The sequence below is a fragment of the Camellia sinensis genome, chromosome 7 (assembly GCF_055761805.1).
Source record: "Camellia sinensis isolate YWXY chromosome 7, ASM5576180v1, whole genome shotgun sequence".
NCBI classification, from domain to species: Eukaryota; Viridiplantae; Streptophyta; class Magnoliopsida; order Ericales; family Theaceae; genus Camellia; species Camellia sinensis.
Genome location: NC_138967.1, coordinates 75,884,837 through 75,903,786, shown reverse-complemented (window position 1 = coordinate 75,903,786; position 18,950 = coordinate 75,884,837). Strand labels below are relative to the sequence as shown.

General features: G+C 38.5%; 2 protein-coding genes across 8 annotated transcripts in view; both read right to left on the bottom strand.

The window, feature by feature from the left end:
- Positions 1–3,076: 3,076 nt before the first annotated feature.
- Positions 3,077–18,950, bottom strand: part of LOC114274407 (Haloacid dehalogenase-like hydrolase (HAD) superfamily protein) — a 57,006-nt gene continuing 41,132 nt past the window's right edge. For 2 of the 7 annotated variants that reach the window (XM_028216316.2, XM_028216314.2), the window contains exons 6-8: positions 18,522–18,586; positions 16,929–17,190; positions 14,849–15,058 (exon numbers count right to left, since the gene is read on the bottom strand). In XM_028216316.2, the coding sequence (XP_028072117.2) occupies positions 16,936–17,190; positions 18,522–18,586 (320 nt within the window). In that variant the 3' untranslated portion in view covers positions 14,849–15,058; positions 16,929–16,935. Of the gene's footprint in view, positions 3,408–4,064; positions 4,104–14,848; positions 15,059–15,874; positions 16,158–16,742; positions 17,191–18,521; positions 18,587–18,950 lie in introns of those variants that run through there. The other 5 variants (XM_082878258.1, XM_028216315.2, XM_082878259.1 and 2 more) reach the window with 4 other exon arrangements.
- LOC145795896 (uncharacterized) lies at positions 6,175–7,014 on the bottom strand. The gene is made up of 2 exons (XM_082880833.1): positions 6,677–7,014; positions 6,175–6,364 (listed from the first exon to the last, which is right to left on the bottom strand). Exons 1-2 carry the CDS (start codon positions 7,012–7,014, stop codon positions 6,175–6,177), a joined length of 528 nt encoding a protein of 175 aa, XP_082736959.1.

Genomic DNA, 18,950 nt, shown 5'->3' with positions numbered 1-18,950 from the left:
AGGATTTTCCAAAAACCCTCAACCAAAACACCCAAAAAAAAAAAAACACCCTTGAATCCTAGGTCTCAGCCATCTTGGCAACCAAAACCACATTAGGCAAACAGAAAACACTCTCCTCGACACAATGGGTATGCACAAATGAAGGTTAGATACCTCAACCAAAATAGAAAACTTTTGCCAAGAGTTCGAAAATCTCAGTCGACGTCCATATCAGACTCGCTGGTGAGAATGACTCTATCATACTCGGGGACAATTATATGCCCTTTCCTATGGTATCAATTGTTGAGGGTGGAATCATGTCCCCCTTTAACATCCTTTTTTGAGAGATGATGCACTATTACCACCTCAGCCCTATGCAGCTAGCCATAAACTGCTTTAGGATTATCATCGGTATAGCCGAGTTGTGTCGCCGACATAATAGTAGGCTCACATTGTCCAATGTCCAGTACTGCTACACCATGTGTAGTCTCAAATCCACCAATGGCATCTCCTATTACATAAAACCCATAACCATTTCCTACAAAACGATAGCCAACCTTCCAGAATCCAACAAGGGTGTTGGGGAAGACTATTTGATCGTCTCGAGCTACTGGGAATTTGCTCTAGACGATGACCTGTATCTCTTTCCTTTACGCAGAGGTATTTTTGGGGATAAAGAGGGTAAGCACTTAGTTCCCTAGATCACACACTGTCAAAATTAATCTTTTCACACTTTGTTGATTTCTAATGTGTTCTTTCTTGTCTTTGCAGATCTATTCCAGCCAAGCAAGTCTTTCTGTAAGTCCCACATCAGGGGGAAAGATCTTGTTCGATTTCTTGAACTTCCTATCAAGGATTAGAAGGCTCCTATCTTGCTCAACTATATTCCAACCTACAAATCTCCTCTGCCTAACGTATCGTCCAGAAGCAAAACTTGAACATCTGCAACAACACTAACACTAACAGCAACATCATCCCCTCGTCTAGATTAGGATTCCACCTCTGACCCAATCAACCAGCTATCCACTTCGGCTCCATCCCAGCACATCCCATCGTCCTAGCGCCAACGCCGTCACCGACCTTCCCACGCACCAATAGGAAGAACTCGCAACAAAAGGCGCCGAAGTGCTGACCTGCTGATGTACGACCCTACAAACCCAGCAATCGCACTTCCTGCATACTAACTTGGCACCGAAGTAACAATCGCTGCCACATCAGAAGAGATGGGCCGAAAACAACTATTGCCGAAGATCTCCTCACCGGTATCCCCGACATTGTAACTGTGCAATCAACCCCATCTCCACCCTTTGTTCAGAAATAGAAGAGGGTTAAAAGGGCTAAGGAAAAGGCCAAAGTGACGGTCGCTCATCCCTCTGAGGAGAAGGACCCAAAAGACATCATCCTAATCTCAAATATGGCGGAAGCCAAGAAGAGGTAGGCCACTAATTCGGCCAACACCCCTCCATCAAAGCGCACAAAGTCCTCCATCTTCGACGACACGTCAGACACTTTTATCCCTGACATCTCATCGACGATCGTCCGATCAAACTTAGTGAGGGCACCTTTTGCCAGCCTGAGATTGCCGTTGTACTATTAATCGCTTTACTTCTCCCCGCCAACATGGAGGCCATTAGTGATTTCAACGAGTATTAACATTTTGCCTTCATGCTAAGGAACTCAGTTGTGGTAAGCTTCCTAATTTGTCTCTTATTTAGCACTTTACACTATAGATTTATTTTTATGTTTTACTAACTCATCTTCTTCTCCTTGCAGGACATCCAACATGCTCATGCCTTTGTATACAAAGCCGAGCTGATGAAGAAAGACCTCACCAAAAAAACACAAGATGCAGCAGACTACCTTCATCAGCTCAAGTTGAGACAACAAGGATGAAGATGCTTGATAAAGTGAAGGTGGCCAGAAATGCCGAGCAAAAGGTCGAGGCAGCAACCAAGGTAGCCGAAGCCAAAGCTGTTAAGGCCGAAAAGAGGTTGGCCGAAGCTTTGGCCACCAAAGACCAAAAGATCAAGGCGGCCGCCCGATGAAAAGGCCTATGCTAAGGGTCAAGCTGACGTCCATGACCGATATAAGAAGCAGGTGAACTTAGCCTGTAACAGAGGCTACTACCTCAGATAGATCACCACCCTAAGAAACTGTCATTCCCTGAGGACTCTTCTCTTCGAGATCTTAGCCAACTTGACATGCCTTTCCCTCATTTCCCCACCCAATTTGAGGAGACCGACAACGCCAAGGAGGGAGAAGAAAAAGAGGTCACCAAGGAGGTCATTTCTGGCGTCAAGTCCCCCACCCTCAATGATCAGGTGCTGGACCTGACTAGGGAGGATGATGAAGAAGTTTCCAAGAGCACTTCTTTAGTCAAAGAGGCTGACAAGTCTGTGGCCTACAAGTCTGTCGAAGATATCTTGAAGGAAATTGATCAGGAAGTCGAAGATGACAATGCCACATTGCCATCCACCAAGGCCGACACATCGCCAATTGCCAAAGTGGAGCATTCTGAGACCCCTGCTACCAACCCCGAAGCTAGTACTTAGGATTTTTTTCCCTATAGTTTCTTTCCTCTTGTTGCACAACTTTTGTCTTTAAGGCCGATGTGCCTTTTATCCGATGTAACTGAACAACTTTCTACTAGTTGAATGCACTTCTTTTTTTCTAAGTGTTGGATGTCACTTTTACTTCTACATATCTTCTTTTCTTTTATGTCTTCAATACTGAATTTTTTTTTAAGTGTAACATCTTGGATCAAACATGCATTTTATCTTGGACAACATTATTCTAGATACAATTGTTACCTCGGATAACAAAATGTACCTGGCAATTTCATAAATACTTGAAAATTTCACCCAAGTGTCGCTTTCAAATCATTAACTCATCTACGCCCTCTGCCCCTTAATGTGAATGTAAGTTACAACTTACTTTTACATTAATGGGCTGGCATTCTAGCCTTGCCAAAGTATTACAAACTTGGGCATCTGTCACGTCCCTAACTTGCCCCTAAAAGTTCGGGCATGACCCATTCAAAAACAGACATATAACCTGGCATATATAGCATATGGGGCCTTATCGGAAGCACAAAATATTAAAAGAATAATAAACTAAACAAACTCCATTGAGCTATTTCTAATATGCCAGGATCTCATACATCACATGCACCATAATAGGCCGATAAGGTCCAAAAATATTCCTTAGCAGTACTTATACACAAACACATATACAGACCCAGCCCTATAATCGGGCATGTATAAAACTGTTGAAGTTATATACATTCAACCTTGGAAGGATAGTCAAGAAGTAAGCCAATTATCTTAATAAACTTCACAAAATAAGTGGCCTCGTAAGTGCCTGGATACACGAAGGTTGACAAAAGAAACCGAGCGTCATGGGTTAGGATTGACCACCTGGTTGGTTGCCTACAGAAACAGACATAACAGAGAGTGAGCCGAGCTCAGTGAATAGTAATACATAAATGAAACAATGCTCAACTTGAAACATGGCATTATCAATACATATGGAAATGCAGAGGTCACATAGTTAGCTTGATTCTGTGTTCATCTTGTAACGGCCTTAGGCCCAGTCTTGAACATAACAGCTTGACATATCACATCTTAAATCATAATGGCTTGAAGCCCTTGAACATGGTGGCATGATGCCCTTAAACATGGTGGCACAAAGCCCTTAAACATGGCGGCATAAAGCCCTTAAATAGAGTGGCATTACGCCCTTGGATAATTTGGCACTAAGCCCTTGAATATACTTATACGAACTCAAGAGGTGTCTCACACGGATTCTAGAGGTGGCTCACGTCGTAGCACTTAGTTCCGTGTAGCACTTTGTTTCATATCATAACAACTTATATTGAATGGCCGTAAGCCTAGAGTCTTATAGAAGGAAGGTATTTTATCTTTCCCATTTCCTTCTTTACATACTTGAAACATACTTGAACATTAACATACATACTTGAAACATTAACATAGTTGCATACTTGAAACATTAACATAGTTGCGTAAACGAAATGCTAATGAAAATCATTAGCCATATGTAAAGTGGATAATGATACTACTACTCACAGTGTTGTGATGATGTGCTTGTTCCTCCCGGAGTGTGCCCTGCACACATTCAACCTTTACAATTTAGTTTCCTTTTCATATCAAATTACTTTCTGTTTCATTTTACTTCGAAGGAATTTATACATATTAAAAGGCATTAAATACATATTCCGACAACATTAGAGGGTTCTACACACAAAACGGAGCGATCCACGTTTTTCAGCATGGGCCGCACGTGCGGCTGTGAGCCCCGCACGTGCGGCAAACTCCCCCACGCGTGCGGCAGAATGCCCCCGCACGTGCCTTTTAAGCAGAACCAAACCCAAAATTTTCAGCATTTGCCGCACGTGCGGCAGTGACTCCCGCACATGCGGCGATTCCCCTATTTTGGTCCGAAATTTGCATCAAAATCCCATTCTTTTGGGAGTGTTTGCAAGACTCTAAAATAGATCTTTTCATTGCCAAATTATGGTTCAAAAAAGCATGAAATTTAAGGTACAATATACAACACTCTAGCTTGAATTAAATCCATGCACACAACTCAATTCAATGGACCAAAGGTTGAAACTCATAAACACACTTCCATGTCTTGAGGTTCTTAGCTTCACATGCACATAACATAACATAACATAGATACACAAAATCATGCTCATAATAATGAATACCAACTTGATAATGAAGGAAACACATGATGATAGGATTAACATACCAAAATTTCAACACCCACACACACACACAAGACCTCCATCACAAATTAGATCACTCTATATCAAAACTTCCTATTTCACCTTGGGGAAGAGGATTGGACTAGGGGAAATTGAACTTACCTTAGCTTCAATCCCTCTCAAGGCTTCCTTGTTCTTCCTCTCAACACTTTACTCCCAGAGAACATTTTATGAAGTAGGTCTTAAGTCTTTAGCTTTATGAGAAGCTTATAGATATATATAGATATATTGATTGAATAAGGACAAAAAGTAATCGTTTAAACATCCGAAATTGAAATTTCCCAAAAATGCCTAATATTACCCAAAAATTATGCTGACCACATATATAAAATCAATTTCAGATAATTAAGCCCTTAAGGCCTCCAATTTCGATTCAAACCTTCTAATATAACAGATACTTTTCTTGTTGAACAGATAGACTTCCTTTAAACATATGGTTCACTTACTTAACTTTAATTCCTCATAGGATTTCACAATAAGCATTCGAAATCATAAAAGTGGATCCGAAAACATAACAGAGAACATGTACGAGGGTCAGGTTATTACAACATCCATAACCGATGTCATCATGTTTAGCTCATCTAAACAAAACACTTAAGGCTTGACTTTAGTGCACCGATTTTAGAGTACTATCTACCTCGGCTTTTCTTTACAAACTAACCAGGTTGACTGTTCGAAGTTATTTCCCCCAAGCAAAGTCGTGGTTGGTTTTGCCCTGTTTTTCACCGAAACATCACCTTTAACTTAGATCAGCTCTGTCATTTTGACAAGCCTAAGTTAATCATCCAATGTCTCGTTGGCCTAACACTTAAAAAACCAATTTCATACATACAAGTTTCAACAGTAATTTGCAAAGAACAAATTCGAGCTAATATTTTATTGATTTATACTTAAGCTAATTATCTTCTAAGTTACATAAAAACAAAAGAAAGACTAATGGAAGAAAAACTTCAGATTACTAGTGTTCCATGGTCTTAGCAACTGTTTGCCATCTCAATCTTCAAGCCGATATGTTCCGTTTCAACTGAGATGAATTTTTATGGTCCTTCCTAGTTTGGGCGAAGTTTGCCCTTTCTAAGATATTTCTTGTTACCAACAACTTTCCTTAAAACGAGGTCTTCAATTTTGAATTCTCTAAGATTAACCTTCTTGTTATAAGTTCTAGCCAAACTTTGCTAATATGCCCCCAGCCAAAGTGCTGCTCATTCTCGTTTCTCTTCTATCAAGCCCAGATCTCAGGCTAAGAGGGCGTCATTTCTCCCGTTTTCCATTGCCTGGGTTCTGATCCCTAGAATGCCAATCTCTAGTGGTATGACTGTCTCCGTGCCATAAGTCATGGCAAAAAGTGTTTCTCTAGTTGATTTTCTCGGCATTGTGCAATAAGCCTAAAGAACATTAGGCAACTCTTAAACCCATTTGCCCTTAGCAGCTTCAAGTCTCTTCTTTATGCCATCAATGATAGTCTTATTCAATGCCTTAACTTGGCCATTACTTTGCGGAAAGCTTGGCGTTGAATAGTAGTTTTTTATCTTGTATTTGGCACAGATATTCTTGATCAACTTACTGTCAAATTGGGTGTCGTTAGCAACAATGGCTCTTGGTATTTTAAACATTGTAATGATGTTTCGCCAGATGAAGTTCTTCACGTTTATATCTCAAATCTTAGCCGACGGTTCGGCCTCCACCCACTTTGTGAAGTAATCAGTGGCCACCAAGAGAAATTTATTCTGGCCAATTGCTTAGGGTAGTTGCCCAATCAGATCCATGCCCCACAAGACAGATGGCCAAGAGCTTGACATTGGGTTTAAGTCCTCGGTAGGCTGATGTATTAGAGGTGAAAACCTTTGACACTTCTCACACTTTTTGACATAGGCTTCAGTGTCCTTCTATATATAGGGTCACCAGTACCTGTGTGATATAGCTTTATGGGCCAATGACTTGCCCCCCACGTGACTGTCACAAACCCCTTCGTGGATCTCGAACAAGAAATCTTCTACCTGGGAAAGGTGCACACATTGCAACAGTGGTCCAGTGAAGGATCTTCTGTAAAAATGACCTTCAACTGACAAACAAAACCTTGTCAACCTGAGTCTAATCTTGTGTGCTTCCTTCTTGTCCTCTAGTAATCTACCCTCGTTTATAAACTTGAATAAAGGGTCCATCCAACTTGGTCCCAATTCAACAAACATTGCCTCGCATTCTGTGATCATGGGCTCAACACTTGAGCTCAACAAGTAATCTACCATTATGGTCCTAAGGGAATCTGACTTGATAGGTGGGGCTAGGTTGGCCAGTGCGTCTACATGACTGTTGTCTTCTCGGCAAACTTGCTAGAGACGGCAACTTCTGAACTAGGCTAACAACTTGATGACCTCTTTGACGTAGGCCATTATCATTTCATCTCGGGTGGCATACTTGCCCATTGCCTAGTTGACGATGAGTTGTGAGTCTCAATAAATGACCACCTCATCGGCCTCGACTGCTGTTGGCAGCTACAAACCGGTGATCAACGCCTCACATTCTGCTTCATTTTTTGAGGCCTTGAACCCTAGTTTGATTGATTGTTCTAGCATTTGTCCATCTGATGAAATCAAAACCACTCCTGCCCCCACTTCTTACTGATTTGAGCTTTAGTTGACAAAGAGGCGGAAGGAATCACCGATGTATATACTGCATGGTTTTAGTTTCTCAACTTCCTTCTTCTGGGTTCCTTTCCCCTTAGTTGGTTTTAGGGCTTGTACTGCCATTTGTGATCCTTCTGGCTTTTCTGGTTTTTCCACAGCCCCCAGGCCGAGGTTCACAAGCCTGGGCTTGGGTATCGTGTTTGGTGTAAACTTAGCAACAAAGTCGGCCAAGACCTAACCTTTGATTGCTATCCTTGACCTGCATTCTATATATCATATTGACCTAGAACTATAGACCATACTGCAAAAGGGACTATATGATATAGAATCCTCATACTGCAAAAGGGACTTCAGTGGGTGCTCAGTTAGCGCTATGATCTTTACAATTTATAAAAAAAAAGAAAAAAGAAAAAAGAAAATCTAAAATGAACGTAAATCAATTTTTCTAAGCCATTTTTTTTAAAGTTTTGTTGTATGTACATGTTCAATGTGAGAGTTATATTATTAACAATAAAAATCAGAATGTTTGGATTGTGACAATTCCTACTCAAGTTTTGACTGAATTTAATTTGAGTTAGTAAATTTTTCTCTAAGTCCTAACAAAATTTGAAATACTAAAGTAATGGTTCCATTTCTTTGCTACCATTACCAAGGCAAGTGTCAACTTCTCCAGATGTAGGTACTTGTTTTCAGCACTGGCTAGCGTCTTACTTACATAATACACTAGCTTTTGTTCACCTTCTTCTTTCTAGACTATCATTGCACTAACTATGTGGTCTGAAATTGCCAAATACAAAAATAAATCATCTCCTAGAACTGGGGTTGATAACAAATGTGGGGTGCTAAAGTACTTCTTTATGTCCGCCAAGGCGAGCTTGCAAGCTTTTGTCCAAATGAAGTCTTTGGCTTTCTTTAAGAGTTAGAAGAACGGTTTGCACTTGTTACAACTCCAACTTATGAATCAATTCAGAGCTGCTGCTTTGCCAGTCAAAATCTGGACTTCATTTGCTTTCGTTGGGCTCTTTAGGTCAAATATAGCCTTGATCTGATCAAGGCTAGCTTCGATCCCTCTTCTCGTCACTAGATATCCCAGGATTTTACCTGATCCTTCCCCGAAAGCACACTTAGAGACATTTAGTCGAAGCCGAAATGCCTTCAAGATGTCGAACACCTCTTTGAGGTCAGCTAGATGGTCATGTGGTTCCTTGCTCTTCACGACCATGTCGTTGATATAGACTTCCACTGTCTTTCCAATCAAATGCTTGAACATCTTGGTTACCAGCCTTTGATATGTTGCCCCTGCATTTTTTAATCGAAAGGGCAGGACTCTGTAGCAATAGAGCACCTTTAGAGTGATGAAGGCAGTCTTATCCTCGTCTAGTCTGTACATCGTTATTTGATGGTAGCCTCGATATGCATCCAAGAAACTCATCCTACCACGCCCCGAGGTGGCGTCCACCAGTTGGTCTATCTTTGGTAATGAAAAACAGTCTTTTGGCAAGCCTTGTTTACACTTGTAAAATCCACGCAGACCCTCCATTTCCTGTTCTTCTTTTTGACCACCACGTGTTGGATAGCCACATCGGTTAATGGACCTCTTGGATGGCTTGGGCTTCCAACAACTTCTCGACTTCTTCTTTTACTCTTTCCACATGGACCAAGGTGGGTCTTCTTACTCTCTAAATCACTGGCTTCACCGATCTGTCCACATTAAACTTGTGACAAGTGATTTCAGGGTCTACCCCCGATATCTCATACGGTGTTTACACAAAAACCTCCATGTTCTCTCTTAGAAAAGCTTCCAACTTCCTTTCCTCCTCCTCTGCTAACCTAGAGCCAAGAAGGAAGAATCTTTCATCGTCTCTTTCGATCACTAGAATCTTCTTCAAGAGTTCCTAACTCTTATTGGCTAGTTCTTTGCTAACATCTTGCAAGACCTCATGGTCTTCATCTTTTATCTTTGTAGTCTTCACATCTCGGACGTTATAGGTGTACTTCATTGCTGGCATGGAGTAATTTTTTGCCTGGACTTGGTCTCCTCTTACCTCTTTTACGTCGTACTCAGTCGGGAATCGCAACAGCTAGTGCAAGGTTGAAGGGATGGCCTTCATTGTTGCCATGGAGTAATTTTTTGCTTGGACTTGGTCTCCTCTTACCTCTTTTACGTCGTACCCAGTCGGGAATCGCAACAGCTAGTGCAAGGTTGAAGGGATGGCCTTCATCACATACAACCAAGGCCTTCCCAAGATCATATTGTACGGCGACGAAGTATCTATCACAGTGAACTTCGTTATTATTGTCTTGGTTCCTACTTGTACATCCACACTCGTGGACCCCAGCAGCCACATTGGCATTCTGTTGAATCCAACCATCGGGCTGTCGGATGGCTCTAAGTCGTCCCTATGAAGGCCGAGTTCCTTGTAACACCTGATGTACATGATATCACAAGAACTGCCCTGATCTATCAGTATTCTTATCACCTGATATCCTCTAATCATCAAGGTCACCACCAATGCATTGTTGTGCGGATGTTGGACAACTTTTAGGTCCTCATCTATAAAGAAAATCATCGGTTCCTGACATCCCTCTGTCCTGGGTTTCTTCTGCTGAACTTGAAACACATGTTGCTGATGCTTCACCCTCTAGGTTTCCTCTCTGATCTCATTTGGGCTCACCTTTGAATGGATTACATTGATAACCCAAGGTTCCATAGCCCTAGGTGTAGCGGGCGACAGGAGAGGCGCTCCAAGTGGTGCATGTGCCAGCTTGGCGTACTCCTCTCTGGTCTTTTCTTCATTGATCAAATCCCTCAGATGTCCTTGTCTTACTAGGTCTTTTAAGTACTGTTTTAGAGCCCAACATCCCTGGGTCATATGCCCGAATTCATCATGGCATAAACATGACTTGATGTGGAACCTCCTCATTGACTCCCCTGGGACCTTTTACGGCGGTCTAAACTAGTGTTGGTTCTTGATCATCTCCAGAATCCTGTAAATCGAGCTCTTGAAAATGATGCTGACTGCATGCATCGCCTTTAACCACGACTCCCCATTGTCATTGCCAACTCCATTCCGACTTCGTTTAAGGGAGTTGTTCATTTTCTCTTACTTAGTCATACTTCCCCGTTTCAACCTCTTATCCTCCTCTGCTCTTGCATGCTTTTCGATCCTCGCCGAAGCGGGCAATCATCATCTAAGCCATTCTTGAAAGAAACGACTGTCAGTTCCTGGTTATAGCCTAGGATCCTATTGTAAACCTCATAATACCTCTTGGTATAGGCCCTAAGGCTTTCGTCATAGTCAATCTTCAGAGCCAACAAGGAATCCACCCTCAATGCCTGTATGTTGTTCATTACAAACCGGGCCACAAACATCTCGGCCAAACCTTCCCAATTCTTGACTAGTCCTTGTGGTAGCTTTAGGAACCAGTTCGATGTTATTTCTCCCAAAGTCGAAAGGAACACCTTGCACAATAACGGGTCGTTTCCGCTTCATAAAGACATGGCGTTTAGGTACAAGACGACATAGAAGTTGGGATCAGATTTGCCATTGTATATCTGAAACCTCGACATGCTGAATCTCTTTGGCGCTTCAAAGGCATCCAACTCCACTAAGAATGGGGGCTTCGGTTGTACTGTGGCTATCATCTCGGCCACATTCCTCTTTTTTTGAAAAGTAATCACGTAGGTCTTCCTTCGATCGCCCTGCTGCTTTACTATTCACCGACTTCAATCTTTTCGGTGTGTTGCTTCCCATGCTTGGCAGCGTCCCCTTGGACTTGCTATGGTCCAACGTTCTCTCCACCCGATGGTCTTACCCATTCACTTGGTGTGATCATCTGACTTGGGACACCCTAGCTCTCTGAGGTTCCACTCTCTTGGGCTCCGCTCTTGGAGGCTCCATTCTAAGTGGCTCCGCCCTCCTGACTTGTTGAGATCGCCGTGGCAAGTTTACAACCCTTTTTATATTGTTTTGTGCTATGACATGTCCCGCAGGTTAGGCACTTGCACCCGCAGCGACCAGGGGTGTGGCCGGTGTTGGTAATGCCAACTATATCACCTTACTCGCCATCATAAAGTTAACCATTGTCTGTAAATCGATCAACTTGTCTGCCAACTCTTTCACCTCATTGTCCCTTCATAAGCATCGATCTTTCCTCACCTATAAATCACTTTCGTTATAGTATTCCTCGGGATTAGGTTCCCGTCTCCCTCTGTTGCCCCTCCTCGGGCTAGGGCGGCCCTTAGCTGCATTGTTTGCCTCTGGATTCACTTCGTGCACTTCGTCGCAATCCTTCTCTCTTTCTCCGATGTCGAGATCGACGTCCTCATCCTCCTCGCTAATTAGGTTGTTCCCTGCTCGCTCTTCTTGTCCAATGTTAGCCATCTATTCTTACTAAGTTCCCACAGACGATACCAAATTGTGAGTGCTGATTTTTAACCTCACAACCAAACTATATCTCTCCGCTGAGATCCTAGGAACTTAGTTGTAGAGCACACTGAAGAATAAATTAAGCCCAATACCTGCACACAAGAAAACAAGTAACACCACCATGCCTCGTCCACCCGGGAGCACTTCGACGATCAAGTCAGTCAACAATCTCACAAGATATCAACTCAAGTATGCAACTCACAATAATAAACCTACCTTAGACCCATGGAGGTGCCCTCTTTATATAATCAGTAGCACCCTCGTCCCTTAGAAGTATCACTTTATAGGACTCTATCCCTTACAGGGATCACCTTTATCCCAGACTCCTCTATTAAAATAAGAATGAACTCTCACAAGAGCCTCATCTTTATCCAAACAAAGAGCCTCAAATTATCTAGGACTTTCATCCTCTATTGAATGTCTCAGATTCTGATATGGTCACACCATATCTCGGCATCTCAGCTCATCTATGTGGCACCTTGGCCAACAACCTCGGCCACATGAATATCCCTAAAAATATGTCCCCACACTAAAGTTTATGAGATTTGTGCTTGTTGATTCCATGTTGATATTTGTGAGATTTGTATTGTATTATTGTTTTCTGATTTGCTATGTTGATTCCATCTCTCCCCTCCATATTCCCTTCATGTGTATTTTGGTAAAATCGAAACCAATCGAAAAATCAAGTGAAATGAACAATTGACGTATTTAAATCAAACTAATCGGTTCAATGACAAGCCAACAGTGCACTGAGTCAATGTAACCCTTGAACAACCCTAGGCTAAAACATAACTATTTTAACCAACTTGGAGTCATCCACTAAACAAATTTGATTTGTTCAAGGGTTGTCTGCGCAACAAACACCAAATTTGTTGGGTTTATTGGGTCATTTTGTGTTGAAGGTATCAAGTTTGTTTTGCCTTGGTTGGCCAAGCAAAGCATGATTGTAACTCCTTCCCCACCCTGATGCCCTCACCCTCACCCTCACCCTCACCCTCACCCTCAGCTCCATCCTTCACTTTGCCGTCATCCTCATCAGGGGGTGATGGAAGAGGTGAGAAAGACAAACAAAAGGAAAAACAAAGGTGGGGTATAGAGAGAAGGTTTGAGGTTAAGGGTGCAGTCTATGTGAAATTAAGGAAATTGTAGAGAGTTGAAATGAAAATTTTTAATTTTTTTAAATTAGTGAAATGAGAAAGGAGTAGAGAGTTAAATTTCACGAACAGAAGCTCCTATGTCACAAACTTTGACAAGAATATTTAAAATTTTCACAAACTACAAGGGCAGTATGTATTTTTGGTATATTTATGATTTATCCGAAAATAAAAGGTTCCGTAATTGAACAAATGTTCAAAATGCTTTCTTGTTTACTTTTGAGACAAAGCCTCATTTTCTATTGTTGGCAAAATCAAAACTAGGAAGAGACAAAAAGGATTTTTTTTTTTTTTTTTTCAGACAAAAAGGATTTCAAGATTATTATTTTATGGATAAATTACAATAATAGTTTCTAAAATTTAACACCTTTTTCATTTAAGTCCTTAAAGTTTCAATTTTATCAATTAAATTCATAAAATATTAAATTCGAATCCATTTAGTCCTGAAAATAATATAAGAATAGTATATAAACCTAAAGGTTATATAAAATTGTGATCATGTTGATTTTAATTTATTATCAACTTAATTATCCTCTTATAATTGTTATATTTTTCTCTAACTAATTAATTCTAATCGCTTATATAGGTCATCTTCTATTCCTATTCTACTCTTATTTATTTCTTCTAATTCGCAATTATCCATGTTATCTCTTTTTCACTTCTAATATTATTTTACATTTCATTTTATTTATTTTTTGTTCTGCCATTATTTATAATTTGTCAACACAATAATTACTTAGATTTTTTTTTTTCCCCTGGTGTTATCGTTTGGAGAGTTCCCCTATAAGGATAAGAATAATTATCTGTATTATTTGTTACAAGAGCTAACTATTTACATTCATCTAATAATAAATGCCGAACTTCATATATAATTTATAATTGATTTTTCTTAATATTTTCCTTAAGTTCTTTTAATAACTTGATTATAGTATTATTTGGTTTGATAATTATTTGTAGTGCAATGCTATTATTTAAATTGTCTTATTCGACTTCTCCAGTGTATCTAATGCTCATATATTAATATTAAAAAAATTAAAAAACCAAACTCTGATATCAATTCTAAATCACAAGCAAATGGTAATTAAGTTAATAATAAATTAAAATTTGGGCCTTATAACAATTTTATATAACCTTTGAGCTTATGTTTTATTTTGATATTGTCTTCAAGACTAAATTGATTCGAATTTAATACTTTAAGAACTTAATTGACAAAATTAAAACTTCAGAAAATTTAACAAAAAAAGTGCTACGCTAAGGACTACACTTGTAATTTATCCTTATCTTATTCCAGCACTTGATTTGAAACTTTTGTTTTCTAAAGATGGGAATTATTTTGTTCTCAGCGACCAATTCAAAAGGACAATTTAGGTGTCTGAAGATATGATTTTATGTATTTTTCTACATTAATTCTTAGAAGGATTCATATCATCACCTATGTACTATATTAGAATGCTCCGAATGGATTTAGCTTAAATTAGGCCGTGTGTGATTCAGAAATTTGAAAAAAGATTTAGAAAGGAAAGGAAAAAAAATATATGAAATATATATATATAGAAAGGAAAAAAAATATATGAAATATAATTGTATTTTATATATATATATATATATTTCATTATTTTTTTCCTTTTCGAATTATTTCCCAAATCTATGAACCAAATATAACGTTAGGGAAGCACTACTACTGTGTTTGGTTGAGGGATTTGAGGAGGGATTTAGAAAGGAAAATGAAAAAGGTAGGTGAAATGTGAAAAAAATATACTTACATTTCACACAATTTCACACACCTTTTCCCTTTCTCTTTCCCTTTCCCTTTTCAAATCTCTCTCTAAATTCCCCAACCAAACACAGCGTAAGAGAACAGAACACCATGCAAAAAAATACATACATATATACATATATATCCACACAGATTAAAATCTTTTTTACCTCTAGAAAATCAATTAGAGTGCAAGAATTACAATTTGATCATTATTACAGTTCAGGAAAGGTACAGCATTTCTAGTGTTCACATATACCATCAATGATCTTTTCACCACAAGCCTCCCTCATGAAGATCATCATCATCTCACCAGACTTTAAGTCCTGAGTCGAAAATTTAAATTTTCTTATTCTCAGGAAGAAATTCCTTCTCTCAAAATTGTGCATAAAAAAAATAAAAAAACCATGAAAAGCCTACAATGTTCAAACAAATTGCAAAAATCTCAGAACAATAGTTCGCCTACAAAAGAGCTGAGCCAAGTTTTTGGATGTTTGAGCTTGGCTCAAGTCAACTTGATTATATAAATAAGCTGAGCCTGAGCTTGAAAAGAAAAATCAAACTTTTAATTTCATTTTAGGGGGGGAAAAAGAAAATTGTGAGCAAAATATTAAAAAATGCTTATATTATTAACAAATATGTGAATTTACACAAATGCCATACACAAATAAAAAAATTAATAAAAATATATTTTGATATATCTTTAAAAATAATATTAATTCATATTCTTTATATTCATGGGCCTTGTCAAGCCAAGCTTGGGTCTACTCGAACTTGGCACCATTATTAAACGGACTTAATGTTCAAGCTTAAGCCAGTCCTTTCATTAAATGAACCGAACTTGAGCTGTTCATGAACATTTTTCTTCAACCACTTCGCGATGTGTTTGGAAACAACTTCAAGGAAGAAGAAACCTAATAGTAGCGATGACGGGTCTACCTAACGGCTATCCTCAAACTAAAATGGAAGTCAACCATTTCCATAATGAAACAAGGTCCCGACCTCCAAAAACGGTCATTTTAGAAGAAAGAGCATACTGATTATGCAGGAATGGTTTCAGAGTACAAATAATTGACATAGTAACCAAATTGTGAAAATATACGAATCTACCAAAAAAAAAAACTTAAGAGTTACTATCAGAATAGCTCAGAAATCAAATTATACATGTCATTGGCTAGTTCATAAGTCAAATAACCAAATTGTGAAAATATACGAATTTAACATAAAATTTTGCTCAAAAGTTACTGTCAGAATAGTTCAGAAGCCAAATTATACATGTTGTTGGCTCCATAGTACTACAGTTTTCAGACATCAAATTATTTGTGTATATCTAACCTCAGCGCAGATCCCTGTTTTTCTCATTATGTTTTGCAGCAGTAGAAACTTAAAAGCCAGTCCCAATTAACCAATCTCTTCGTTCTCAAGCTGATATTAATGCCACTTAAGTGAGTTAGGGAGTCCTAATCCTTAATTGGGCAATTCTTAAGTGTGCAAGTGCATACCATATGCACTTGCATAAGTTCTCACAAATATACATAAGTTACCTTACAAAATCGAGTAAATTTTCATAAATATATGTAAGTTAACCCATAAAAATTTGAGAAATCATAACTTACGTATATTTGTGAGAAGTTACACAATTTTGTGAGGTAATTTATGTGTATTTGTGAGAATTTACACAAGTGCATATGATATACACCTTGCACACCCAAACACTTAGGATCATTCTTGTCAAATTGCAAATCAAATCGTGAATTGTTTTCCTAAAATAGTGAATCATGAACCTTAGCATAATATATAATTTTATTTAGTATATATACATATACTAATACACACGTAGTATTTAAAATTAAAATAAAAATATTAATATAACTAAATTATATAATATATACATATAAAATGACAAATATCAATATAATTAATTAATCTCTTTTTTTATTTTGCGAAATCCTTTTTTTTTCATTATGTAAACAAAATTGAATTGTAGTGATTGTAACGAGTCACAGTAAATCACAATGAATCGTTCTAAATCACAATTGAATTATAAGATTCACTCAATTTAAAATTCAGCAGCATGTTTTGGATCGCTTTGGTTGACACTCGTATCGAATTTTTTGAATCGAATCGTTTCATGTATTGTAAGATTCTAATAACCATATGATTAGGACAAATAGGGAAGAATATTAGAATACTTACCAAGAGACTACCACATAAATGCAGGTAATACAAACGATGGATGAGCATCGTATTTCAATGCAAGAGCCTGCACCGAAGATGAATCTGCCAGTTCTCCATAATTACCAAGTCCAAGTTCACTTGCATGGATTCCACCAGTTATAAATGCTGATTGCATCCCAGCTATATTAGCACCCTTTATATCATGGTGGAGAGAGTCACCCACAGCGATACAATCACCAACATCCACACCAGCCATGGCCATAGCTGATTTATAGATTTTCTGAAAACCATCATAATAAACGTATTTGAAAGGGCACAAAAACCAATAAGAGACGACAAGACAAGCAATAGCAGATATTCTAGTAAAAGGAAACCAACACCATTTCTAATTATATGATGTTTGCATTGATTTCACCATTAAACCAAGGTCAAAATTTAATTTAGAACATACGATACAATAATTTTGGAGCTTCTAACATCATTTCAGGAAATTTGAAGTAAAAAGAAATGGTCACGGCCACAAATTCAATAGTACATTTTCAGTTTGCATATAAGCATTTAATAGAAAGATTGGCCTTGAGTTATACAAATAGCTCTACAAACATTTCAATTTGCTGTGTAGTCCACATGGGTGAGCAGACCTAGGCTAATATTCCATCTATACCACGACATTTGTCCTGTTCCATTTGGGATGTCCCAAAATACACTCCTCTTAAAAAATTCAGAACATAGAACTTAACGATTTTTCAAAACTCTCTCCTATAAATGGCTCAAAATAGGTCCTCAAACTCAACCTAAAACCGTGAACCCGCAGAATTTGAACCATTTAATTTAAACCCGTCCAAATCTATAAACAGGTTTGAATGGGTTGCATCTTGCGAACCTAACCCACTACCACCACTACAACCTCCACCACCCCACAACTTCAATAAAGTAAATGGGTTTAGGTCAGGTTGTTTTAACATACAACCCATTTGACCCACCCAAACCTGCCCGTTTGCTACCTCTAATTAAAGTAGGAATAAAGGAGCAATTTGTGAAATCAATTCCTTTTTATTTGAATTTAATAATTACATGTCCTTTAAAAAGTTGGGATTTCCAGGGACTAATATTTTGGAATAGAGGGCATAATGAAATTTGCTAGCAGAAACATCCTTTAAGCATTATTCAAAATCACCTAACAAATCAAGATGCCAACACTAGACACAAATTTTGGGCTACTAACATTGAAAAACAATGGGCATTACTAAATGTTATTTACAACTTTAGTCACTGTATCAACTTTTGAGCGAAAGAGAAGAATTGCAATCTCTCAGGGATGCAAACAACTATGAAATTATACATAAAAAAGGATGTCACAATAGTTCTGGAAACAAGTGAAGCTTTATTAGACACATGGCAATTCATATTATGTTCAAATATGAAAACTCCTACAACAACAAAACCATGATACATTTGTGCATGCATGTGCACTGCTAGATGAATTATTTTAATCATTCATGCGTGAATGGATGAATATGGACCAACTCCATGTATACATGCATAGAAAATATGTTCCAAGATTTTAATTAGGGTAAGGTAGAGGGAAAATACTTCCTCTGACTATCTCACCTCATCAGGCTTGCCCATCCATTTTACTTCCCCACCAAGTTTTTCATATTTGGCTGCCAATGTACCTGACAAAGATGATTATTCTTTTATCAGAACCAAGAGAGAGAGAGGGATACCAACACAAGCAAGAGCTATAAAACAAAGAAGAAAAAAGAACACCAGTTTTAACTCATCATAATAGGCATCTATAAAGTTTTTTTGTTTTTTGTTGAGGGTTTACTTGAAGAAAGATAAACTCTGAACTGAAAGCTTCACATATTCATATCGGAGAGAGGGGTAAACCAGATGCACAACACAACATGATGATCAACAAGATTGAGAAAGGAGGTCATTTGTAGCCACAGCATCTGTATCCATGCAAGTCAATATGCATAATTCCACAATTGTCATATTGTTTCCATCCATACCATAGATTAGGAAAAAGTAGTT

Excerpts from the sequence above, each read along its gene's own strand:
- LOC145795896 (XM_082880833.1), bottom strand. The coding sequence starts at position 7,014 with ATGGTAGATTACTTGTTGAGCTCAAGTGTTGAGCCCATGATCACAGAA. Across the intron at positions 6,365-6,676 it reads CATAAAGCTATATCACACAG|AGCCATTGTTGCTAACGACA; the intron begins GTACTGGTGACC and ends TAAAATACCAAG.